General features: G+C 48.2%; 2 protein-coding genes across 2 annotated transcripts in view; one reads left to right on the plus strand and one right to left on the minus strand.

The window, feature by feature from the left end:
- SLC6A16 (solute carrier family 6 member 16) overlaps window positions 1-7,106 on the plus strand; it is a 45,275-nt gene extending 38,169 nt beyond the window's left edge. The window contains exon 12 of the mRNA XM_060256769.1: window positions 6,168-7,106. Within this exon, the coding sequence (XP_060112752.1) occupies window positions 6,168-6,419 (252 nt within the window). The 3' untranslated portion in view covers window positions 6,420-7,106. The remainder of the gene's footprint in view (window positions 1-6,167) is intronic.
- The window catches only part of POLR2L (RNA polymerase II, I and III subunit L), a 217,890-nt gene that overhangs the window by 8,742 nt on the left and 197,131 nt on the right, over window positions 1-12,017 (minus strand). The gene's annotated exons all lie outside the window — the stretch shown is intronic.

Raw genomic sequence — 12,017 nt, forward strand, 5'->3', positions numbered from 1 at the left:
GGACCGGAGCGGACATCCCGCCAGTTCTCTTCTGACCGCCGCTTGGATCAGTCGATCTCTCGCTACGGTCGGTAGAAATCCTTTCTTGGAAGTTGCTATTGTTGGATTTATCAGATATTTTATTTGGCTTAGTCCACACAACAGTCTTTTTAAAGACTAAGGGGCGGAAAGAAACATTTTTGTTTCGGGACTTTCTCCTCAGTTCTCTCTTCCCACCCTTTTTCCCCCCCCCTCCCCCCCGCATGGAAAAGCGGTGGGGATTTTTCAAAAGGTGCAGGAACTGCGGTAGCAAAATCGCTCCCCCAGACGGGCACGCTCTTTGTCTTTTTTGCCTGGGAGAGACACACATCCCTGACGCGTGTGCTCACTGCGCGAAGTTTTCCCGCCAAACGAAGAAAAACCGCGCGGGACGTTTAGCGGCGGCACTGATGGAAAAAGCTCTGTCGCCTAAGAAGATGTCGACGGCGCAGCACAAGCCGTCAACGTCGGAGTCGCTCGGCACCGACAAGAGCGCCCCCGACGCCGATCGCCCCACGAAGCCGGGCTCGGCATCAAGGTCCGCCTCCTCCACTCCTGCAAAACGGCCAAGGGAGGAGAAGGGACCTCAGCCGGAAGCGAAGAAGAAAAAGTCGGATAAGCATCGGTCGTCCGCAACTTCGCTCCCGACATCGCCATCGGAATCGGCAGCGAGAGTTCCACCGTTGAAGCTATTCGCTTCCCCTCGCCGCCGTTCAAGCCCCCCGGTATTGGCATCGATGTCGACGCAAATCGCCATATCTTCCGACTCGGACCGCGACTTTGATCTATCGCAACGATCGGGAGCAGAAGGTAGTCCACCAGATATACATATTGTGGAGGACACTGTTCAATCCCGAACACCGGCCCGAGACCCATCGGTCAGCCCCGATCATCGGCGGAACCGAAGCCCCAAAAAGGATCGACCCACTACACCTAGAGAAGACAGCGGGCGCGACTACTCAACCAGCCCTCGGCGTAGTCCCCGGGGTCGACATCGATCCCGAGATTCAGAGGAGAGATCCCGCGTCAGAGATCGATCTCCTCGGAAACCACCGCCCCCAATGTCATGGGATCAGCGGCAGTGGCAATACCTATACGGGTCGTGCCCTATGCCCTCCATGTTCCCCTGGTTCACACCCAGACCTCTGGATTGGGACCAGCAGTCTGAAGCATCGGTACGATCCCGGACGTCGTACAAGCCGAGGCACACTCCGTCGGCGTCGGTGTCAAAACCACCTGACACGACACCGCCAAGGACACAAAAGACTTCCCCACGACGGCGAAGTTCGGAGAGTCGAAAGACCCCTGAGTCACCAAAGGCTCCAGAGACGCCCAAACATTCCTCGGAGCACTCGGGCTCTGTAGAAGGCTCCCCCAGATCTGAGGAAGGTTCTCCCCGGGAAGACCAAGACATCTCCTCCCCAGAGGAACCGGCTCCATCAAGTAAAGTCGGCGAGGAGCTCCCCATATCCCCATCCGAGGACTTGAAATCGTATGGGGATCTAATTAGACGGATGGCACACACCCTGTCGCTACCGACAGTCCAACCAGAGCCGGTAGTCACCGACAACGTGTTCGATGTCGTCCAGCTAGACACCTCGACGGCCATCGCCTTACCGCTTACAACGGTCATGCTCCACACCACAAAATCGTCCTGGGACAAACCAGCTTCAACACCAATAAGCTCCCGCAGGCTGGACCATATGTATCGAGTCCAGGAATCCACAGCAGAGTTTTTATTTACCCACCCGAAACCAAACTCTGTAGTAGTGGCATCGTCCTCAAAGGCCAGAAAGACAAATGCTTCTCCCCCAGACAAAGAAGGGAAGAAACTAGACAACCTAGGCAGAAAGTTCTACACAGCAGGTTCGTTAGGAGTCAAAGTTGCAAACTATGGAGCGTGTGTGGGCCGTTATCAATATGCCCTATGGGACCAATTGTCGGCTCTACCAGACCTGTCAGAACAAACCAAACAGGCAATGAAGAAAATCCAAAAGGAAGGCATTGCATTAGCAAAACAGCAAATCAATTCTGCCAAACACGCAGGTGACATTGCAGCAAAGACACTTACCTCAGCGATCACCCTAAGACGTCACTCTTGGTTGCGATCCACGGCGCTCCAGCAGGATACACAATCCTGCATCGAAGATCTCCCATTCGATGGAAGCGGATTATTCAGCTCCAATACCGATACCATACTGCAGGAGATGGATAAAAGTATTAAAACGTCACGCAATTTGGGGGTCCCCATCTCATCTAGGCCCCAAGGGAGACGCTCCTGGAACAAGCCGTGGAACAAGAAGCAGTTCCCCAAACAGCCTACAGAACAACAATGGAGACCCAAGGGCTCCACACCTTACTCCAAACCCCCGTACAACCCCAAAACGAAGTACTCACCTACTTCATCACAGTCATCCAGACAAAAGAGGAGTAGACCGTCCAAACAGGGTCTTTGACTGCCCTTCCCCCTGTTTTATCCCTTCCCCTTCGGACCCGGACCATACCAGACTTTTCCCTTATTTCCAGGCATGGTCCACAATCACTACGGACAAATGGGTCTTGTCGATAATCCGGATGGGTTATCAAATAGAATTCAGAGAAAACCCTACAGTTCCCACCGTCATCCACACCAGGGTGTCCCTCACACTACAGACAGAGGTTCAATCCTTGCTCGAGAAAGATGCAATAGAACGGGTGCCAGTCAACCAGATTGGACAAGGTTTTTACTCCCGATATTTCACCATCCCCAAAAAAGATGGAGGCCTTCGGCCCATTATGGACCTACGAGGCCTGAACCATTTCATACCAAACCAGAAATTCAGAATGGTCTCCCTACAAAACATCCTACCCCTACTGAACCAAGGGGATTGGATGGCCACACTGGACCTGCAAGATGCCTACTTTCATGTAACTATACACCACGACTACAGGAAGTTCCTCAGGTTTGCAGTTGGAGACTCCCACTACCAATACAAAGCCTTGCCTTTTGGCCTCTCCACGGCACCGAGAGTTTTTACAAAGACCATGGTGGTGGTGGCAGCTCATCTACGTCTACAAGGGATCACTATCTTTCCTTACATAGACGATTGGCTGCTGGTGGCGAGTTCGAAACCCCTACTACTACAGCACATAGAAGTCACTTTAACCCTTCTGCAAACCTTAGGCCTACAGGTCAACCTACAGAAATCGGCACTGCAACCCGCTCAGAGGGTGCAATTCATAGGGGCCATTCTGGACTCACAAGTTTGCAGGGCATTCCTCCCGGCACAAAGAGCGGAGGATATCCAATCCCTAATACATGTGTTCTTAGTCAACCCCACAGTCACAGCGTTCCAAGTCCAACGCCTCCTGGGCTTAATGGCAGCGACCACGGCAGTACTGAAATTCGCCAGATTCCACATGCGAATGCTACAGTTATGGTTTCTGCGCGTGTTCAACTGTCAGACAGACCTCCCCTCACGCCAACTGACGGTCCCAACGTCAGTAATCTGGACTCTATACTGGTGGCAGGAAAAGCAGAACCTCCTCCAAGGAGCCCCATTTCACAGGCAGACTCCCACATTCACCATAACGACGGATGCATCCTTATGGGGCTGGGGAGCACATGCGAACGATATGTGTGTGGGGGGCAGATGGCCTCAGGGCCTTCTGCACTGCCACATCAATTTCCTAGAGCTGCTGGCCATACATCATGCCATTCTCTCATTCAGACACCAGATTGTGGGGAGAACGGTAGCGATCTTGACAGACAACACCACAGCCCTATCTTATGTAAACAGACAAGGCGGCACAGTCTCAAGGAAGTTATGCCTTCTAGCGCTACAGATTTGGGAAATCTGCAGAGAGTCGAACGTTACCCTAGTAGCCACTCACCTACCGGGCAATCTGAATGCCTGTGCGGATTACCTCAGTCGGGGAGGGGCCTCACTCCACGAGTGGGAACTCAACTGGGAGTTCCTCCTACCGGTGTTCCAGAAGTGGGGCACACCGGAAGTGGATGTCTTCGCCACACGCAACACCGCAAAATGCGACAATTTTTGCTGCAGAGGGGGTGCAGACCTTCTGTCGTTGGGAGATGGGTTACTGATCCCATGGACTCGCTTGCATGTGTACCTCTTTCCACCAATCCCACTGATTACGAGAGTGATTCACAAGATTCAACTCGAACACCCCAAGGGGATTCTCATCACACCGTGGTGGCCCAGACAGCAGTGGTTCTCTCCGATACTGAGGCTGTCTCGCGGAATGTTCCACCAATTTCCGATGAGCCCAGACCTTCTACTGTCACACGAGGGACGAGTGATTCACCACGACGTGCCTCACTTGAAACTCACGGCATGGAGGCTGGTGTGACGACATTGTCCGATAGAGCCCGGGACGTTATGTTGAATAGTAGAAAATCATCCACGAGAAAATCATATGATTATAAATGGTCAAGGTTTATCCAATTTGTGAACAAAACTAACAGGGAACCCAAGACAGCAGGCCTCCCACTAGTCCTGGACTTTCTGCTCTCACTCCTTGACAGGGGACTAACGGTGTCATCTGTGAGAGTGTACTTAGCAGCCATATCGGCTAACCATGAACAACTTGAAGGCCACTCTGTGTTCTCACACCCTGATACTAAACGGTTCTTAAAGGGCTTGGCCAAGTTGTACCCTGCGGTGCGAGTCCCAGCCCCTGCTTGGGACCTCCCAGCGGTACTACGGGCATTAACGGGAAAACCCTTCGAACCCATGGCGACATGTTCCTTGCAATTACTGTCCTGGAAAACAGCCTTCTTAGTGGCCGTTACCTCTGCTCGCAGGGTTGGTGAACTGGCAGCGCTGCGCTGCGATGACCCATATTTAAAATTCAGTACGGAAGGAGTGTGCTTACGTCCTGATGTAACATTTCTTCCGAAAGTAACGTCTGCTTTTCACCTGAATGCAGAAATATGCCTACCCACATACTTTCCTAATCCAAGTACAGACTCAGAAAGGAGACTCCATACACTGGATGTAAAAAGGGCTCTCATTCTACTTGCATAGAGTGAGACCTGGACGAAGGGACCCTAGACTCTTTGTCTCGAACTCCACAACATCGCAAGGTGTAAGAGTTTCGTCGCAGCGAATCTCTAAGTGGTTAACCGAGACTATAAAACTGTGCTACCTGTTGAACAAGCAACCTCTGCCAAGACAGATTAGAGCTCATTCCACGAGAGCCCTAGCTACTTCGGCAGCCTTTATGAGAGGAATACCACTGAAAGACATTTGTGATGCTGCCACTTGGTCCTCCTCGCATACGTTTATCAACCATTATGCGCTGGACCTGAACTGGCGTAGACGCTCATCAGTGGGCCGTGCGGTGCTTCAAGAGGTTTCTCGCTGATGGACCGTTGCACCCTCCTCCAGGTAGGACTTTGGCTTGCTAATCTCCCATCAGTGTGATGCACAGAGACCACGAAGAAGATAAACAGGTTTCCTACCTGTAACTGATGATCTTCGAGTGGTCATCTGTGCAGTCACACTACCCGCCCTCCTTCCCCTCCGCTGCCGGTCCATCTATAAGGGCTTACGCAGTGGTCAGAAGGAACTGGCGGGATGTCCGCTCCGGTCCCTGTGAGCATGCGCGGTGGGGCTTCTGCGCATGCGCACTGGGCCTGGGGCGCGGAAATCCGCAGCTTTCAAGAATACCGATCGAGATCGGCGCGGGCGCCTATATCCCATCAGTGTGACTGCACAGATGACCACTCGAAGATCATCAGTTACAGGTAGGAAACCTGTTTATCGGTTGGTCTCCCCTACCACACTACTGTACTATCCTACTGTGCTGATTTGCTGTACTGTCCTGCTACATCATTTTATTACACTGTCCTGCCGGGCCATTTTGTTGTACTGAATATTGTAATTGGGTTTTTTTATTGTTATGTTGTGATTATATTGTGGTTTTATTATTTATGTTGTGCTCCTCTCTGAGCCCCTACGGGAGAATGGGCGAAATAATAATAATAATGCCTCCCTGATGGCTTCAACTGCAGCGGGTGCACTGGGGAAGGCACAGGGGAGCTCCTGCTGGGCTTTTTCTACAAAAAAAGCCCTGCTCCAATCTATATTGCAGGTCTCACCAGATGGACTCCATTCATTTTGATTCTTGATGTTTCTTCACAGGCAGATAAACAACAACTGGAATACCCACCATGGGCTCTGGCTCTTCTCATAAGTCTCATTGTCGTGGCCGCCCTTCCCATCCCAATCATGTTTGTCCAGCAGTTGTTGCTAGAGTGGATGGCTCCAACAGTACAACCTGTGCCCACTAAGGAAGAAGACAACAAGGAGGAGGAAAAAGAGAGTCCAGCTGATCCTGATTACCAAATTAATGGGTATCTGCCTGTTCGGACAGAAGACAAACAGGACTTCTAGCTGGAATGTACCCTGGTCAGAACGTGACCCAACAGGTCTCCTAAATCATTCTCATCTTTGATAAATCCATCATAGTATTTTTCCCTTCCAGCCTCAGCCTCAGTGATATCAGGGCTGGTATTTGTTTAGACCCTTCTGGCGTTATTTGTCCAGTGGATGGATGCCAAAGATGGGACAAACCAATGAAACAGGAAACCAAAATGGTTTCCACAGCTGATCTCTCTAAACCTACTGAAGGCCAACTGTGGCTTAAGACATGAAGACTCTGAAGACAAGGAAAGAGGACTCAAGGGACCTCGGAAAGATTAAAAGTGATGTACAGGTGACCCAAGGTGAACCGAAATTTGAAAACCTCAAAGAGTCAGCTTGCAGCTCATGCTACAGCCACAGAAGTCTGTGTTGGTTTTCCAGAAGATGCTTCTGCAGTGTTCTAATACCTCCATGTTTATTGAGATGCAAGACTTACAAAGTTTTGTGACTAACCCTGGGAGGCTAAAGGGCTGTGCTTAGAGCATAGTGAGAATCATCGGGATCCAAGAAGGGAAATGACGGTCCAAAACCTGATGGGGGTTTGTCTCTTTTTGTTCAAGTACCTGTTACAATTGCTGCCCACATTCACTCCTCTCTACCTCCCACTGTTTCCTCTGTTCCCCCTTCCCAGGTCTGGATTAAAGGGTAAACATCTTAGGTGCAGTGAGCTTTCTGTTTATTGCCAGGCCAGTGACACCAAATACTCTGATGGCCTTCTGCAATCCAGAAATCAAGCAAGTTCACTGGCCAAATCAAAATATTCCCCCTCTGGTATATGGCTAACAATATTATTGCCTGAGCACCCTAACAATAAGACTGAGTTTGGAGTCTACAGCAGGAGAAAGCCAGTGACCTCCAGGACCCAGGAAAGGATGTTGTTAAATTATCTGAAAGCGAGCTTAGTGACTAAAAGAGTGAGCCATGGGTGAAAAGTCCTTAGGTGTTGTCTCAACAGTTTACTGGATGGCTCCTGAGTAGCCCTATTGGATCAAGCCAATGGTCCATTTAATCCAGAGACCTTCTTTACAGTGGTAGCCAGCTGGGTGTCCCTGGGAAGTCCAAAAATTAAGAACATAAGAGAAGCCATGTTGGATCAGGCCAATGGCCCATTCAGGCCAACACTCTGTGTCACACAGTGGCCAAACAAGTGCCATCAGGAGGTCTACCAGTGGGGCCAGGACTACCAGAAGCCTCCCACTGTGCCCCCCCCCCCAAGCACCAAGAATACAGAGCATCACTACCCCAGACAGAGAGTACCAACAATATGCTGTGGCTAATAGCCACTGATGGATCTCTGCTCCCTATTGTTTATCCAATCTCCTCTTGAAACTATGCTTGTAGCCACTGCCACCTCCTGTGGCAATGAATTCCATGTGTTAATCACCCTTTGGGTGAAGTACTATTGTTGACTGCTCCTCAGCATCTGACAGTCAGAGGTATTTTGTCTCTGAACCTAGAGGTACAATTTGGCTGTTGTGGCTAATAGCCAACAGTAGACCTATCCTCTTTAAACCTGTCCATTCCTCCCCTCAAAAAAAAATCCTGTCCATCACTGAGAGGCAATCAATTCTACAAGACAATTACCATTTTGTGAAGCTGCTCTTCCTCTTGTTTGTTGGAGCTACTATCCATGAATTTATGGATCTACTATCCATGAATTTATGGATCTACTATCCATGAATTTCATTGAGTCTGACTTCTAGAAAAGTTAATCTCTCCACTTTCTCTGTATAATGAATAATTTGTAGATCATGTTGCCAGCCACTACCCTTGGGTTGGTGGTCTTTTTCTGCTATAAGCCCCCCCCCACCCCCACTTTTGCTTTGCTTTGTTGGACTGGTGCTCCAACCCAATAATCTTTTAGTTGTCCTTTTTTGCACTTTTTTCTTGCTCTGCAATATCCTTAAGGTCCAGCAACCAAAAATGTTACTGTATTTCATATGCAGCCACACCAAGGACTTGCAGAAAGATGTAGAAACTGGCAGCTTTGGAAGGTGAACTCTATGGCATTATCCTCCATTGAAGTCTCTCCCCTCCCCAAACCCTGCCCTTCTCAGGCTCAACCCCCAACATCTCCAGGTATTTTGCAAACTGGAGTTGGCAATCCGAGTTACAATACTGGTGGTTTTATTCTCATTTGATGTGTCAACCTATCATGGGCCATCTGCAATAGGAGGTTAACAGCATCGATGCCTTCTTTGTCTCTCATATGGGTCATTGCATAATGTGTACGAAGTGTTTTGAACATTCAAAAGGCAGCCTTAAAAACTTGTTAACATTCCTTCGTTAGGTTGAATAATCCAGGATATCCTTTAGATGTTTCATTAGTGGAAGTTATAATGTCAACCAATCTCAACCAATCCGAGGTTGGAGAACATGACACTCACACCCCTCCAGTGAATGGGATGGGGTTGGGAGGTTTTGGTATATGAGACCCAGAAAGCGATTGGCTGAAGGTGAAGTCAGCTGGGTGGCCATCTGCCTCTGCAGGGACCTGAGGCAGGGTAGCAGATTTGTTGCCTGGTATGAATTACCCTTCCTCTGTTGCTTGCATATTTTATACCAAAAATCACTGTAAATCTCCTGAGCTCTCCCAGCCAAAGAAATGAGAGCCAGAAACCTATGGGTGGGAAAGCAAGGAGCACATAGCAGTATTTGTTAGTAGACATGCTAATAATAATAGCCTCGGGTTCTGCCAAAAATTATGACTGATAGAAAGACTTCCATCAGTGGGCCTAGGGTCAAATCCAGGAGATCAACAAGGTTTTCAGGGTAGAAGCTTTCCAGAGTCAACATTTCCTTCGTGTCTCAGGTGCTACAGGGGGTGAATCTAACTGTTTTACTGCAGCCAATGCAGCTACCCTCCAAAACATTCATCCGTAGACTGTGACTTCCTTGCCTTCCCCAGGGTTGCCAACAGGCCTGAAGAAAAATGTCCTATCCCTTTTTAATAGAAGCTCAACATGTGGAAATGCAGGGTTTTAAATTTTTTTTTACAAGTTTATTGAAAAAATGCAAAACCATATATAGTACAGTATCGTGATCAGGTTACAGGAGTCAATGAGAATAATAACCAAAATGTTAACAGTCGCATGTAGGATTAATGGCAAATGTGATTTACAGTCAGGAACTAAAACAATGCCTCAGTAGGTTGCAGATTGAGTTAATACCGTCATGAAGAGGTGACAGTAAAATGAGGATTAAGCAGTTAAATAAGCATTAGAAAGATAATAATGTCATAGCAGCAGTAATAAGGAAGCAGTGACCACGTTTATATTGTAAGCTAACCACATGTAAACCATTAAAAAAAGCAAAAAATAACAAAAATAAACAGGAAGAAGAGAGTAGAGGACAGAGAAGGAAGAGTACGATTATAACACTGGAATATCTATAGGGGAAGAAAAGTTGAATAGAGAGGGGTTGTGAGAAATGTGTTCAATGAGAGAACACAGTTGACTTTTTTCATGGCATAGAGTAAAATAACATCCTACTAAGCTTCTCTTAAAAGAGTCAGAATATTTTTCTGCTAGGCAATTGGGAGCCTTAGCTTCCCCTTCTGAGTGTAGCCCAAAATGCTCCTTGAAATTCTGCTTCCGGAAGACTCCTTAGGAATAGCGTGATGGGGGTGAGGAGGGGAGTTAGATGTCTAGCAAGAGGGGGAATCGGCAAAAATCATCCCGCCCATGGAAATGATAGGCAAGATCCTAGCCCAGTAACATTTGAGTTATAGTCAAGGCTTTGACTACAAATTACATGCAAACAAATGTGAGAAAAGGCATCATGGGAGAGGGAGTGATATTGAAGGAGAGAAGCAACAAAGGGAGAGCTTAGCCTTGTCTCTCTTACTCCTTATGCCCCTTCAACTATGTGTGTTTTGTGGAGAAGTGCAGTACTGCAGTCCTAAGCTCTGCTCACGACCTGAGTTCGATCCCCGGTGGAAGCTGGATTTTCAGGTAGCCGGCTCAAGGTTGACTCAACCTTCCATCCTTCCGAGGTCAGTAAAATGACTACCCAGCTTGCTGGGGGGAAAGTGTAAAAGACTGGGGAAGGCAATGGCAAACCACCCCATAAAAAGTCTGCCGTGAAAATGTGAAAGCAATGTCACCCCAGAGTCGGAAACAACTGGTGCTTGCACAGGGGATCTTTCCTGTCCTTTAACAACATATGAGGAGCCCTGCTGGATCAGACCAGTAGTCCATTTAGTCCACATCCTGTCTCCAGTTCCTCTGGGGAGCCAACAACAGAGAACCAGTTTGGTGTAGTGGTTAAGTGTGCAGACTCTTATCTGGGAGAACTGGGTTTGATTCCCCACTCTACTTCCAGCTGCTGGGATGGCCTTGGGTCAGCCATAGGTGGCACAGAGTTGTCCTTGAAAGGGCAGCTTCTGGGAGAGCTCTCTCAGCCCCACCTACCCGACAGGGTGTCTGTTGTGGGGAGAGGAAAATAAAGGAGATTGTGAGCTGCTCTGAGATTTGGAGTGGAGGGCAGGATATAAATCCAATATCATCTTCTTCAACAGGGCGTAGAGGCCAAGACCTTCCCCTGATGTTGCCACCAGCACTGGGATTCATCAGTTTAGTACCTCTGAATGTGGAGGTTCATTTCAATCACCATAGCTAGTACACACTAATAGACCTATCTTCCATGAATGTGTCTAATCCCCTTTTGAAGCTGTTTCTTCCTGTAGCCATCACGAATGACATCCCTTGGCAGTGAATTCCACATTTAATCACTCTCTGTGTAGAGAAGTATTTTCCTTTGTCCATCCTGAACTTAACTGCCCATCAGTTTCATGGGACACGCCTTGCATTCTAGTATGATGGGAGAGGAAATTTTTGTATCTTTGTAAACTCTCTCCACCCCATGCATAATTTTATGAACCTCTATCATCCATCATGTCCTCCTTCACTTGTCTCTTTTCTAAACAGAAAAGCCTCAGATCCTTCAGCCTTTCCTCAGAGAGAAGGTCCTCCAACTCCCTAATCATCTTGGTCGCCTTCCTCTGAATTTTCTCCAGCCCTGCAATGTCTTTTTTGAGATATGATGACCAGAATTGTACATGGTATTCCAAATGAGGCCACACCACCATAGATATATACAGCTGCACTATAGTATTGTCTGTTTTATGTCTTATCCATTACAGGGCACTGGTTTATTAGCAAAAAATCCATTAGCAAATTCTGTGCTTTTTCTTCATGCATGTGCTACACCAAGTTCCACCCAACGTTCCCTGACCATACAGAGCAGGTTTCTGAGGATCCAGTATGGTGTTGTGGTTAAGAATACAAGACTGGAACTTTGTAGGCCCAGGTTCAACTACCGACTTGGCTATGAAGCCTGGAGTACCTTGAAGCAGTCACACACTCTTAGCAAACCCACCTCACTGGCTGGTCATGAGGGTAAAGTAGACAAGGGAATGATACAACATGCACACCACCAACTTTGAGAGACAATGCTTACATGACTACTGTTTTACTGCAATTGGTCAAATTTCTGAAAGGGACCCTAAATTGAAGGGCACCTGTCTATGAAGTGAGACTTCTAGCAGCATCGCGGTTTCAGATCAAG

This window comes from Heteronotia binoei, chromosome 15 (assembly GCF_032191835.1).
Source record: "Heteronotia binoei isolate CCM8104 ecotype False Entrance Well chromosome 15, APGP_CSIRO_Hbin_v1, whole genome shotgun sequence".
In the NCBI taxonomy this organism is placed as follows: domain Eukaryota; kingdom Metazoa; phylum Chordata; class Lepidosauria; order Squamata; family Gekkonidae; genus Heteronotia; species Heteronotia binoei.